This window comes from Anguilla anguilla, chromosome 1, assembly GCF_013347855.1.
Source record: "Anguilla anguilla isolate fAngAng1 chromosome 1, fAngAng1.pri, whole genome shotgun sequence".
Lineage (NCBI taxonomy): Eukaryota > Metazoa > Chordata > Actinopteri > Anguilliformes > Anguillidae > Anguilla > Anguilla anguilla.
Genome location: NC_049201.1, coordinates 45,774,236 through 45,788,521, shown reverse-complemented (window position 1 = coordinate 45,788,521; position 14,286 = coordinate 45,774,236). Strand labels below are relative to the sequence as shown.

Sequence of the window (14,286 nt, the reverse complement as noted above, 5' to 3'; positions counted from 1 at the left end):
CGTGGATGTTTCAATTTGTCTCATCTACTGGTACATTTATCCCCGTATCCACCAGAGGGCAGCAGTGAGCTGCATGGAAGGAACACTCTTTGCTGTAGCGCGAGGTCTACATAAACTTGGTCTGTTTTTGATGTGGTTATTTTTAGACAAGACAAATAAAGCCATGATTTTATTTACCAGAAATAATATCGCCAGTCCTATAAGAGGGGTGATTGAGGCACACTGCCAGACAGCCACAGACACACATGCACTAGTACACACACAAGAATACCAGTCATTTTGGTTTGTAAACTAACTTTTATGTGTCTCTAGACGATACATTTAATCTTTAATGTCACAACCTGGCTTGTAAGGCCACAAAAAAGAGGGAGACCACATGGGGAAATTATGGAGGGAAATATTCATTTATTTAATTCAATAAAAACATACAAAATGAAGGGAAAACATGAGGCGTGGAGGTCCGTAGGCTGTCAGTTGTGTATGAATGCAAAGGGATGAATAAGAAGTATCATGGCAAATGTTGGAATATGCGACAGCTCAAATAAAACCAACATACCTGGGCCCTGTTTATCAAAGCAGGATTACGGAGTTACCTGGATTACTGCCCTGAGGAAAACCTGGAACGGCTCTATTTACTGCAGTCCACGTTCCAGATTTAGGAGGGCTCTGGGTTTTACTCAGCGCAGTCATCCAGCTGACTCAGCAATCCTGCTAAGTGCCCAGGGCCTGGGAGGGAAGGCAAGAAAACAAAGTCGTGCAAGAATGGAAGAGAGTTAAATAGAGAGTTGGAGAGTTAGATGGCGAGTTAGAGAGTTAAACAGAGAGTTGAATAGGACACCACACTCTGCACAGGTGTGGCTAATTTGAAGACAGCTCGTCCAGCTCCGTCCCCCTGACTCCTGTTCAGGAATCAGCCGACAAAACCAGGCAAGCGGAGCAGGAGAGCCGTGACAGTAACCACCGCCATCTTAGCCGTCACTCAACACCAGCGATCGACGACAAAGCATCCCCCGTATAAAGGATCGACCGCATTTGGGGCAGTACTAACAATCTAACCGGGTGCAGCACAGTCCGCACGCCGTTTCAGCTGGGTCATACTTCTAATAAACGGTGAAGCCAAATTTCATTATCGTGACAGTCCTGGTTTAGAAGAGGCTAACAACCCTGATGCTATAAGCTTTGGCTAATTGGGAGTTCAGCAGCGTAGTAAAATGGTGATCTTAAGGCTAGAAAACAATGCCAGTTTGGGGTATACTATGGCTAAAACTGTAACCTGTTGGTTGGATCATTTAGCAGACGCTCCTATCCAGAAATGTATTTATTTTTTTTACATTGGGTTTACATTGCATCCATTTATACAGCTGAATATACACTGAAGCAATGCAGTTTAAGTACCTTGCTCAAGGGACAACAGCAGTGTCCTACCCGGGAATCGAACCTGTGAGTTTTACATTATAAGACCAGTTCCTGACCCATTATACTACACTGCCACCCTGGTGCAATGTTCCCAGCACATACGCTTTTTAATAAGTTTTAAGGGCACGCAGAAAGTGTGTTGGAAACTATTTGAGGAAACAAAAAAAGAGAAGAAAAGAAAAAAGAAATACACAGATAGTAATAGTTGAGCCCGTGCAAAATCTGCGATATCCATTTCTGTGATTTGGTCCACAGTTCCACAAAAACAGGATCACAGGGGCGCTAGTCGGTGAGTGCTCCACTGCTGCCTGTGCAGAGCGCTGTTAGGAGACACAGAGAAAAGAGGGCCGTACATTTTAATTAGGTCTTTCACTCAGCTCTTACTGGGACCCCAGACAGCCTGTTCCCCACAGTGTGGCTCAGTGGGATTGAGCCCCACAGGGCTGGAAAGTGACCCAACACTGGGCTCCTCACTGGCTGACTGGAGGAGAGCCCTGACTGAGCCCTGAAATGGCTATTCCAGCAGCCAGCTGTTTAACATTAAACACAATACATAAGCGCACTTAATTGTATGACATGCAACTGAGATTATAGTTGTCTATCACTGTTAAATTATGCTTAAATAGACAAAAACCCCTCAAGGAAATTTGATTTTGGACTTCGTTTTAAACGCACCGTAAATAACCATGCAATATGACACCAAATTACAGATTACAGTAAAACTATGACAGGGGGGTACAGTTAGTTCTTACCTGTTTCACTGTTGTTTTTGCTGCAGTTGAGACTGTAGCATGGCCGCTGTGTTCATCCATCACACACAGATAACAGATACACTGCTGATCGGTACAGCAGTAAACCAATAGCAGTTTGTCATCACGAGTACAGTTCTTCTCCTGCAGGTTTCCAGTGGCTTTGACCAGTTTATGCTTCTTAAAGGAAGGAAATTTATAGTGAGGCTGGAGGTGAGTTTCACAGTATGAGGTCAGACACATCAGACAGGACTTGATGGCTTTGCGCTTTCTCCCAGTGCAGACATCACATGTCACATATCCTGGTTTAGTGTAACAGTGAGCAGGAGGAGCAACTTGGAGTCCTGTCTTCTTCAGTTTCTCCATCACTTCAGCCAGCATGGTGTTTTTTCTTAAAACAGGCCTTGGGGTGAAGATTTCTCTGCACTGAGGACAGCAGTAGACACCAGCATTATCATCCTGATCCCAGTAGCCCTTAATACAGCCCATACAGTAACTGTGCCCACAGGGAATAGTCACTGGATTCTTCAGTAGATCCAGACAGAACGCACAGCTCAAATGGTCCTGGTCCAGATTGCCTGCAGCCTGTGCCATTTTACATCTCAAATGGACATCAGTTTTAGTTCAGAATGTAGTGTAGTTTATCTGAATCCGTGTGAGAAAGAGCAGGAGATACTTCCTGGTTCTGAGCAGTTCCACATAGATACTGGCCTCTGCTATTGTACTGCTCACACTAACAGAGTTAAGTTTCGTTCCTCAGAAACTGTGACAGAGAGAGGGGGAGTGACATCCTGGTTGTGTGGAGCTGCAGGAGGTGTTATGTTTGACTGAGGCCAGGGTGAGCACTGCAGAGAATATAGAAAGTAGTGATCTGTCCGGTTGTACCTGTTTCATACCTGTGGCTTTCTGCTAAGCCAGAATACAAAGAGAATGGGAACCCTCAAACTCCACATTTTATTATCACGCACATGTTCTCTATAAACAGACAAACCACAAACAGCAAAGGCTACAAATAGCGGCAATATGATTCATTTTTTCTCTTGCCCACCATTGGTTACACTGCCAGCCAATCGCCTTTCAGGACCATCACATGACAGATGCTGCATTCGGTCAGTCTCGGCTACTCGTGAAGTCGGAAAAAATAGAATTTGACCAAGTGGTATGTACTAGGTGTTTGTGTTCGGAGGGTCATCAGGAACTGGCAAGTTTATCACGTGAACAATGCATACAGACAGGAGACAATTTTTTTTGCCATTATCTCCCATTTTCTCCCCAATTTAGTCGTTATACCAATTACCTGTGTGTATCACACTATCCTCTGTCAGTTTGGGGAGGGTATAGGCTACCACATGCCTCCTCCGATACATGTGGAGTCGCCAGCCACTTCTTTTCGCCTGACAGCAAGGAGTTTAACTGGGAGAGCGTAACACGCATTCACGCTATCTCCCCCAGATCCCCTCCCTGCTGAACAGGCACCCCGACCAACCAGTAGGAGTCGCTAATGCAACGATCAGGATTCATACCCTTACCCATCCCACCCGTGAACACTGCCAAGACGTTTGTAGGAACGTCTGACCAAGCTGGAAGTACTGCTGCTGGGGATTGAACCCGGGTATCTGCGGTGGTAGGCGAGTGCTTGTACCTCTACACTACCCAGACAGCCCTAGGAGACTATTTTAAAGAAAACCCTGAATAAATGAGTGGAGAAACATAACGAATGCAGATGCTGCCGTACAGGTGCACTGCATAATGCAATTCAGCAATTAACATCCGATCATGCTCTGTGGCATGCATAAAAATGCTGGGCAGGCCCAGTCCACCTCGATTCTGGATCAAGATGGCAAGAGGAAAAGATATATGTGACTTTGAAAGAGGGTTCATTATCACTCAGGTAACTGAGAGTTTAAATGCAGAATGTGATCAGACTTATGTCAGTAAGAGCAGTCCGTCGACCGCTACAAAGAGAGGGGTTTTAGGGTAGGGCTGCAGTGCAGAAACCCCTCGTTACAAAGGCGGATGCACATTTGAAAGTTCAGTGGTGTAAAAACCACAGGCACTGGTCTACAGAGATGACGAAAAAGTGATATGGTCAGATGAGTCATCCTTCACCATATTCTTGACAAGTGGGCGAGTGCATTTGTAGGGTAGACCAAGAGAATGGTACAGGCCTGAATGCTTGACCCCCACAGTGAGGGGGTCCGGTGGCTCTGTTATGCTGTGGGGGGCATTTTCCTGGAATGGTGTGGGTCCACTTGACCCCTTAGAGGGACAGGTCATTGAAAATCCATACAAAGTTATTGTGCATGATCATGTTTATCCTATGATGAAACTTTTCTATCCTGATGGGAGTGGTCTCTTCCAAGATGACAATGCCCTCATCCACAGGGCACAAAGGGTCACTCAATGGTTTGAAGAGTATGAAAATGATGTGAATCATATTTTATGGCCTTTGCAGTCACCAGATCTCAACCCAATTGAACACCTATGGGAGATTTTGGACCAAGGTGTTAGACAGTGCTCTCCACCACAATCATCAAAGGACCAAGTTTCAAAGCAAATTGCAATGTTTAATATTTGGACAATGATTAAAACCACTATGAAATTAGTGAAACAGGCAGGACAGCATACAAGGGGGGGGTTTCACACATCACCCGTTCCCACAATAGGCTAAATACTAGGCACACCGTAATACATCATTTCACATTAAAAGCTAAGTAGAAAACATACCGCCATAGATCATTTCACACAGTTAGGCTAGGTAACACACACACACCTTTGGTTTTCACCAGGCTAGGTAACACACACACCTTTGGTTTTCACCAGGCTAGGTAACACACACACCTTTGGTTTTCACCAGGCTAGTTAACACACACACCGCTATGTGAAGTGCTCCACTGCACACGCACACCACCCACCTCCTCCCAATTACAAACCCTTACTGTTCAGCCAAACAGCAAAATTACAGGTAGAGAACGCGACGGGCCTCACAGAAAATAAAAACAGTTGGTGATTCCCACAGTTCAAAAAATCACACAGGGGCATGTACTGCACAACACCGAAAACAACAAATTCAAAATGAAACCATTTGATGACGGCCTGTGGAATGCTATTTCCAGTGGCTGTAGCCGCCCTCGTCCTCCCAAAGGCCTGCTCCATACTTCTGGAACTTGATGTTGTGGTTTGCGGTGACGATGAAGGACCTGTCACTGGGGATGAAGAAGTTCTCGGAGATCATCCCGCAGTCATCATCATCATAGGAGCGGTTCTCCACGAACACGGTGACATAGATGTTTCCCTCACTCAGGATCTTGCCGAAGTCCCAGGTTGGGATGCGTATGTAGCGAATGCGGGTGTCGCGTTTCAGTTGCATCTTGGTTTCGGTGGACGCTGAAAAGCTCAGACCTTCAGACTTGGAGCCACCAGCTTTAGTCCCGTAGACGACCTCGATCTCCTCCAGAGTCATCTTGTCAGTGCTGTAGTACACTCGCAGGGGTCCGCCAGAGGCGTTGGCCACATGAGTCATTACATTACCCATGGCTGCTTCCAAGTGAGGACACCTGCATGTAAAGGTGTCTCTGTGTTAAAGCCTGAGTTACACTTTATAATGACACACCACTACTCTGCCCTCTACTGGCTGTCCACAGCTTTCTTAATTCATTGCATGTGGTGAAGCCATCCATGTTGGGCCTTTTCTCCATATTTCCCCAAAACTGCTTCAGATTTAATCTGCATGTTTGCAAAATTTAGGCCACACACAGGTAACTGCATCAGACAGGCAACTGCATTATAGACAACCGCTTTACTCACAACTGAGACTGAAATAACGCAATGGCGGTCGCAATGGTCATTAAATCTGGAAGTGTGAACAAACATTAATGGGGTTTATATAAACTGTTCAAACATTGTTAACCTAATTGATGACACAGCAGGTGAAAATGGTGGGTCAACTGCTGCCCATAGCCACACCTGAAATTATAAGCACATGCTTCCCAAGCCTAGCAAACTGACTGACCATGGCAAGATACTGAAAAGTGTGCCACTTGTGACTTGAACAAATTCACAACTTTAAGGTTTCAGCTCATTTATTGAACCCATGTATTACAAATTTAACCAAAATTTTTCATGAAATGAAACTAATATAAGCTGAACGTACAATATAGAAATAAATAAATGAATAAAATACTGACCAGCTCAAAGCCGAAACACGATTCCAGGAAACGCAGATTGAAAGAGTAACAAATTTATTTAAATGGAAAAAGGATGTATAAAATTAGCGACGTGTAGAAGTCAGTAAACGCGAGGGTGTTCTAAAGCAGCTTTAATTTTATTAATTAATTAATTAATTAATTTATTTTTTATTAAAAAACGAAGAGACCAAGTGCTTCAGCATCCAGGGTTATATAGCCTGCTAACCAGCTGTCAGCAGACTCTGACTTTGATAACTTTGGGACTAAACTGACTCACTTTTTTGTTAACAAAACTCAGAAGTAACTTAAACATCCAGTCAGAACTAGTGACTTTTTTTCTACTAGTTAAGTATTTTAGTATAATTTCTGCAGCCTACTTGAAAATAATTGGTGTAGGCCTACTAAAAGTTTCAAAGAAGCAATGAGCCTAAGTATATTTTCCTGATGTGTATAATTGTTCAAAAGTGACCCAAGTGCACTTTCTTATTTTAAGAGATCATGCTATATTAGTGTGCTTATGATAACTTTATTGGGTCCACCTTGCCAGAATGTGACAGTTCAATTTGTACAGTCATCAACAGTGATACACTCGCAGTCACTTACAGGAATATATTTTTAATAAAAAATAATTTAAAAATCTAACTTTCTTCATAATTCTGAGTTCAGAACTTTCTACAAAATAAGTGAATGCTCTAAGCTTATCATGATCACCCACTCCTCCTTGTTGTTGTAGTCAGGTATAACTGGGTCGCATAACTGGGTCCCGTGTGTGTGCAAAACCTTACAGATAAACGTAAATCTGATCAGTGCACTGTTCTAGCACAGAGAAGATGGCCCCTCCCTGGAGCCCCACCCTCTGCATTCATGGCCAGGCTCACTGAAGTGGAGGAATGTGGTCCTGCTCCACCTGAAGTCCCACCTGAAGCCGCAGCACGGGGAAGTGAGCAGAACAGAAGACATGCCCACTCTTGCCAGCAATGCCGCAAAACCAGAACAACCTGCTGCAGATGCGAAAGGTACACCAGCAAGCCACACACACAGACAGACACATACTGCGCATATATAATGCGCAGTATAAATAGGTCACTTGCTGAAAACTCACCGGGCTTCCACTCTGCTATATTATCAATCACAATTCTACACAACTGGACCAAATTGTATCCGAATCTTTGTCCTGACTTTGTAGAAACATCAAATTGGTCTCTGTCAATTTTTCCCAATCGTTCATACCCACAGTGTTGAGGATGTAATTAAGTTTCATGCCAAAAAAAGAAAGTTTTCAATGACAGTAAAGTCTTGAAACGGGTCAATTTTGACACGATCGTAACAGGATGGTAAAAAAGGGTGTCACACCTTACTATAATACCTTATTACCAAACCATAGTCACGTAGCTCGGGTGAGCATTTAAACTGTTCCCTGAACGCATACCTCAATCCTGATGTACCTTCCAGATGAAAGACTCTCTTTTACATTTTGTTGAATTTCTTTTAATAATTATGTTCTTAATGTAGGCCCTATCTGTTCTTTTAATTTATTGTGAAGCACTTTTGTTGCACTAAGGTGCATGAAATGTGCTATATAAATAGAGGATGGTTGATTGTTTTGAATATTTTTCAAACTTTGAGATATGCTGCGTTCCGTTTTGGAGGGCTGTAACCAACAGTAACAACTGCCATATTTAATATGTAAGAATGCCATATTTAATAAGTAATTTAATATGCAAAAGATCCCTAACCACAACCATAGTAACAGCGTCCTTTAAACAGACGTATAATACAACATCGCCCAGTTCACGAAAATTATGGAAAATTCCTGCATACCGCTCTGGTTCGTCTGTTTATTAGCCAACGGGTTTATTAGCCAATGAAAGTAAAATTAAACATTGTTAGGTAGTCCATCAGCTATATAACCACACAGTTCAACAAGCTAGGAAAATATAATTTGTCTTGTCTCATACTAAAATAGACCAATGTGAAACCAACTGAATGAATTCACGCATATTGCTATAGCAGTGAAAAAGGCAATGTATTACTCACAATATCAAGACCACCAGGCTGACTGAGACGGACCTAAAACCGCTGGCGGTAGCAGGCTTTATAGCTGGGGGCGTGTTCGAGTGGGGGTCCCTGTGCAGTTGGCTTGCCTGACTTGACAACACCCTGAGCAGTTGGAACTGGGACAGTTTTTTTGGGGAAAAAAAACAACAACAAAAAAAACGTAAAACTATGAAGAAAATAACATTGAGGGGTTAGCTAGCAGTGCTTTTTATGGTTGCAGGGGAGCAGGTGGTTGCACGGAAGGGGATTCCCCTTTTACTTAAAAAACTTGAACAACTGGAGGAGAACGAGAGAAGGTTGTTTTATCCCTAACTCGCATTATTTCTTGATTTACATTGTTAGGGTAACGTTAGTCTGTATTTGTCTTTGAGAAACTACGCGACTTCGGCCAAGCACCATGAATTGTGCCACCGAGAAACTCCAAGCTCATCGAAGTTCTTAAATAAATACATATATTTTACATCGGATTTATGTTCAAAATGAAACCATTTGATGACGGCCTGTGGAATGCTATTTCCAGTGGCTGTGATCTATTTATTATTTGCGCAAAGAAAGAACAAATGCACTAAAGTAATTTACAGAATCAAAAGTACTGGAGAGTTTGGAAAGCTTATGGGGTTTATACTAGAGCATCACCTTAAGAAAATAACATCGCATTATTTGAAGAACCAATAAGGATTGTATTAAATTTTTAAAAAGCAAAAAAAAGAATAGTAGCAGTAGTGAGAAAAACAACCAATTGTGAAATTTGAAATGAGCAGTTATGGGAAAGAGGAAGAAAATACTGCTGTTACTTTGAAAGATTTAATAAAGAACTCATACCTGTGTTTGAACGTTGTTAGGGAGGGGGAAAATAATTTGCTTTCTATAGAAAACTAATGCCTTGTCGTATGTGCATGAATATCTGAGTTAAGATTGAAATTGTGAAGATTGTTGGGATTGCCTCAGAAGCATAATTTTGTACTTGAAGGTATATATTTGGAATATGTTACATATAAGCATTTAGCAGATGCTCTTATTCAGAGCGTATTTTTTATTTATTACATAGCAGTTACATTGCATCCATTTATTGGGTAACACTGGGTATATCCAGTATATATCCAGTCATTTATACTGCTGGATATACACTGTAGCAATGCAGGTTAAGTACCTTGCTCAAGGGTCCAACACCTTTTGGATCAGTTGGGAGGGCAACTGCAAGCCAAGCCTAATCGACCAATCAGTGCCCAGCCTCACTAATGCTCTTCTGGCTGAATGGAAGCAAATCCCTGCAGCAGTGTTCTAACGTCTATTATAAAGCCTTCCCGGAAGAGTGGAGGCTGCTATAGCCGTGAAGGGTGGACCCAACTCCATATCAATGCCCATAATTTTGGATGAGATGTTGGATGTCAGGAGTCCACATACTTTTGGCCATGTAGTGTATGCTGTGAGGAAGGGCTGGAGGTGGCCTCTGCTCCCGTGGTGAACAGACCAGAAAACACAACAAGAGGTGCTGGCTTACCCCCTTTTATTCACCCAAAAACACAAAACAAAAGAAATCTTCCAGAACAAATGAATGGCCAATATGGCAACCAAAACTTCAGAGAAAAAAAAAAACCGAAATCACAAAAAAACGCGCATGCACGGGCTCTTCTTTCCCATAAGGAGGTTGTGAGACTGCTGTCCCATGTCTTGAAGGTTGCTGTGGGCCTGCTGTGTTGTCTTTCCAGCTGCCATTTACAGCTTGTGATACTAATGACTCCACCAGTGCGTGCCAGTGGAATTACAATAGTCCAGAATGAAGAGACAAAGATTCAATGTGGTGGTTAGAGTAGTCAAAATTGCACCTTACACCTTTTACACATACAAAAAATGAACACAATCTCACTGCAGTGTTTTTCTCTACCTCTAATTACAGCCAGTCTTCCCTCTCTCTCATCCCAGATCATACAGTTTTACAGAAGATCCTAAATCAACCCAAAACCCAGGATAGAGGGGCTGAGTGAATGTGGTCTGGACTCTGTGCACGAGGGTCATTGTGTCAGAGATGCTGTAGAAGGACAGAGTTCCTGCCCTGTGATCCAGGTACACCCCTATTCTGGAGTAGGGGGGAACAGAGATTTCAATGCTCGCATTACTGTGACTGAAAGAGCAACTGGTGGCATTACAGCGCAATCTCCAGGACTTGTTATTACATCCCAGAACACAGTCATAACCCTCTCCTTTCCTGCTGATCTCTTTATATGACACTGCTATATAAACCCCAAGCCCATTCCACTCAGCCTCCCAGTAACAGCGTCCAGACAGACCCTCTCTGCACAGCACTTGGGCCCAGTAGTCAAATCTCTCTGGATGATCAGGATATGACCAGCTCCTTTGTATATAGGTCACCTCTCTGTTCCCCTCAGACAGAGGGAGGTCTCTGTGTGCTGTGTTGGGGTCCAGTGTGAGGTGACAGGAATCTGATGGAGGAGAAGGTAAAGATTTAATATGAGGACAGGTCTATCTAAAGTCTACCTATGGTACAGTATATTCTTATTTCTTATAGAGAGAGGCTGGTGTGTGTGTATGTGTTTAAATAAATAATGAAATAAGCTCAGGCAGTAGTTTTTGGCTCTCAGTAATTAACACTGGCCTGCCTGCTAAGTTACTGCTACTGTTTTCAGTTGTCACAGTTCCAGTATCTTTAATGACCAAATCTGCAGTGGTGGTTTGCAGTTTCCCATAAACCCACCATCCATCAGGACACTAAGATCAGTCTGACGGCCCTGTTTTTTTTATCCTGGCCATGGCAGTAGAGCTTTGGCAGGAAATTCATTGCAGAAAATTCTAAATATGTGCACTTTACAGGGTGCGTTACTTGGGGTGTAGCTCGTAGAGGACTATACATGAGCTCATTGCACTCTGTGACATTGCTGGTTTGAATCCAGCTGCAATCTAAAGTCCTAAAAAAGTGCTAAAAATATATACGTGTGCATATTGCCATCCAGGCAGTCACACGCTTAATTTTGAATTTTCTGCTTAATGGCTCTGGAAAATCCCAGGACATATTTTCCTCAAATAAAACTTGGATTTACCCGCCTGCAAGATGTAGAATGGCAAGCAGACTGGTGTGTGTGTGTGTGTGTGTGTGTGTGTGTTTACGTGGGCGCGAGTGTGTGTATGTTAGTGTGTCTCAGATGAGAGTTTCAGAGCGAGCACTCACACTGTAGGAAATTCTTTCTGGTCTTGGACTCTACAGCATGGACTTGTTTCACTGCAGGGACAGAGTGAGAGAAAAGAACAAAAATATATATATACAGGGAGAAATAGACAAATTTGATGCTGAGGATGAAGATGTCGACACATGGATTTCAAATATTTTTCTGAGAAACTGACAATCATCAACTTTTTAACAACCTAATTCAGAAATTTTGACCAGTTCCACCTTCCTCCAGAAATCCTCCAGTCGCTCTTTCAGTTCAGAGACAGATTTCCTCAGAGCCTCAAAAGAGACGTGTGGACTGACAGTGATGCTGGGAAGGTCTTCAGGTCCAGAAGGGACACAGAAAGACTGCCAGCTCTGCAGAGAGACAAACAGACAGACAGGTAACAGTCTGAATACAGATTCCTGTGCCGATGCAAGGAGCAGATCTTTCTAAATGAGGAACACCCCTCACATTGTATGTACAATGTACATAGTGCAGACAGTCAGAGCCAGTGATGTTACCAGGAGGAACTGGATGTGGTCCTCTGTGTGTGAAAGCTGCTCCAGCCCAGCATCTCTCCTCCTCAGCTCAGCAATCTGCTGCTCCAGTCGTCCCAGTTCTCCACAGTGTGGCTCAGTGGGATTGAGCCCCACAGGGCTGGAAAGTGACCCAACACTGAGATCCTTACTGGCTGACTGGAGGAGAGTCCTAACTGAGCCCTGAAATGGCTCTTCCAGCAGCCAGCTGTTGTCTTCTCCTCTGGTCAGTACCCACCTTGAGTGACTGCACAGCCTGTCTCAAATCCTGCAGCTCCTTCTCTCTCTCTTGGATTCTCTACTGGAATTTTTTTTGTGTTCTGTTCAGTTGCTTCTGTGGATAAATTGTTGTCCCTTCTTATTGTATATTGTGTTCATATTTATCAAATGCTTCCATCGTGTTTAAAACTAATCACAAAAAAAACCTAATTGAAAGACCTATATCAGGTAAGTCTGTTGGAATGTATCCCTATTAAATTGTCCCCCCTGGTCAAATAATAATGTTATTTTGATTCAAGCACACAGTAATTATGCATGAAATACAATAACACCTGAGGTCAGCGTGTAGAAGTGTACTGGCCTTATAGATAGAGCTTCTGAACTGTGTGAACTGATTGAAATCCAAAGTGAAGTTGTTGGTGGTCCCCTTCAAATTCATGTTTAATGGTTGCACACGCACAAACACACACACACACACACATTATACATTTCATTACAGGCATTTAGCAGACGCTCTTATCCAGAGCGACTTACACAACTTTTACATAGCATTTTACATTGTATCCATTTATACAGCTGGATATATACTGAAGCAATTCTGGTTAAGTACCTTGCTCAAGTGTACAACGGCAGTGTCCTTACCCGGGAATTGAACCTGCGACCTTTCAGTTACAAGCCCAGTTCCTTACCCACTGTGCTACACTCCGTCCACACACACATGCATACACACACTCACATACGCACGCACACACACACTGTAGTAACAGGAACACGGCGCCATGGCGACAGACCGGTTGGAGGCTGCAGTGTTCCTATGGATTGTTACATTGCATTTCCATGCGTGTGTCTGTGTGTCTGTGCACAGGTGTGAGTGTGCTGGTGCTGATGCTGTTGCCATGGTTCCCTGGTCTAGATGCTGGGCCACACCACTTGTGCAGAGCTGCTCCATGACATCATCCTGATCAGCATCACTGCACAGGAATTTGTCTGGATGAGGTTCAGTCAGACTGTTTTTTATCATCCCTGCAGAAGTGTAATCTTTTCACAGCTGCAATCAGTAGAAACCTCAGATTCATATCACACCCTTCTGCTATTATACGTATTTATCTAGAGGCGACATAGCTCGGGAGGTAAGACCGATTGTCTGGCAGTCGGAGGGTTGCCGGTTCAAACCCCGCCCTGGGCGTGTCGAAGTGTCCTTGAGCAAGACACCTAACACCTAACCCCTAACTGCTCTGGCGAATGAGAGGCATCAATTGTAAAGCGCTTTGGATAAAAGTGCTATATAAATGCAGTCCATTTACCATCTCCTGCCTAAAAAAACATATTTTATCTGGTGTTTTGCTTTATTGATTGGTATGTTGAAATTGTGTAGTAAAGTAAAATGTATTTTATAAATGAACGCACTAAAGGATCAAAAACCTCTGACAAAACTGAAGGAACAGTGAAGGTGTGGCAATGGGTGAAGCTTTCATCAACATTGTATCAGATGATGGCTATTGGCTGTCGGCAGCTGAAAAGCACAATGATTGGTTCAAACCCCTAAGTGACTTGCAGCATGTTGAAGCTCCGCCCACTTTTGTTCATGTGAAGGCTCACAGTGCAACGTGAGGCCAGAAGGGGAGGAAGTGAGGGCAGAGCCTGGGGTTGCAGGTTTGAATCCGTCGATCCAACTCATGCTTTGCCTCTGTCCTCCCAATGAAACCCAGCTAGCTGTATTACAAATATTTTTAGGGGTACAACATCAGCTATTTTTAGGAGTACAAATAATGTTTTTTTCCTTCTTCTGTATTTTGCTGACACTCTTGTCCTGAGGAACTTACAGAATGTATGTTATGCTTTCCATATAAACAGCTGTATACTTACCTATCCCCCTCACGGTTGCAACGACAGCGCCCTCCAGTGGGTTTGCTAACCACTACACAGCACTCCACATGTGCATATTTTACAGTAT

The 14,286-nt window shown here is 43.3% G+C and overlaps 3 protein-coding genes across 3 annotated transcripts; all 3 read right to left on the bottom strand.

The window, feature by feature from the left end:
* Positions 1-1,380: 1,380 nt before the first annotated feature.
* LOC118209060 (E3 ubiquitin/ISG15 ligase TRIM25-like) lies at positions 1,381-2,967 on the bottom strand. The gene is made up of 2 exons (XM_035384191.1): positions 2,169-2,967; positions 1,381-1,736 (listed from the first exon to the last, which is right to left on the bottom strand). The coding sequence occupies exons 1-2, from the start codon at positions 2,757-2,759 to the stop codon at positions 1,563-1,565; spliced, it is 765 nt and encodes a 254-aa protein (XP_035240082.1). The 5' UTR covers positions 2,760-2,967; the 3' UTR covers positions 1,381-1,562.
* Positions 2,968-4,711: 1,744 nt separating this feature from the next.
* Positions 4,712-8,462, bottom strand: LOC118223936. The gene is made up of 3 exons (XM_035411036.1): positions 8,390-8,462; positions 7,231-7,404; positions 4,712-5,722 (listed from the first exon to the last, which is right to left on the bottom strand). The coding sequence occupies exons 2-3, from the start codon at positions 7,401-7,403 to the stop codon at positions 5,272-5,274; spliced, it is 624 nt and encodes a 207-aa protein (XP_035266927.1). The 5' UTR covers position 7,404; positions 8,390-8,462; the 3' UTR covers positions 4,712-5,271.
* A 1,232-nt stretch (positions 8,463-9,694) lies between these two features.
* On the bottom strand, positions 9,695-12,771 carry LOC118227950 (tripartite motif-containing protein 16-like). Its single transcript, XM_035419091.1, has 4 exons — positions 12,694-12,771; positions 11,789-11,999; positions 11,595-11,645; positions 9,695-10,851 (listed from the first exon to the last, which is right to left on the bottom strand). Exons 1-4 carry the CDS (start codon positions 12,769-12,771, stop codon positions 10,325-10,327), a joined length of 867 nt encoding a protein of 288 aa, XP_035274982.1. The 3' UTR covers positions 9,695-10,324.
* Positions 12,772-14,286: the final 1,515 nt, after the last annotated feature.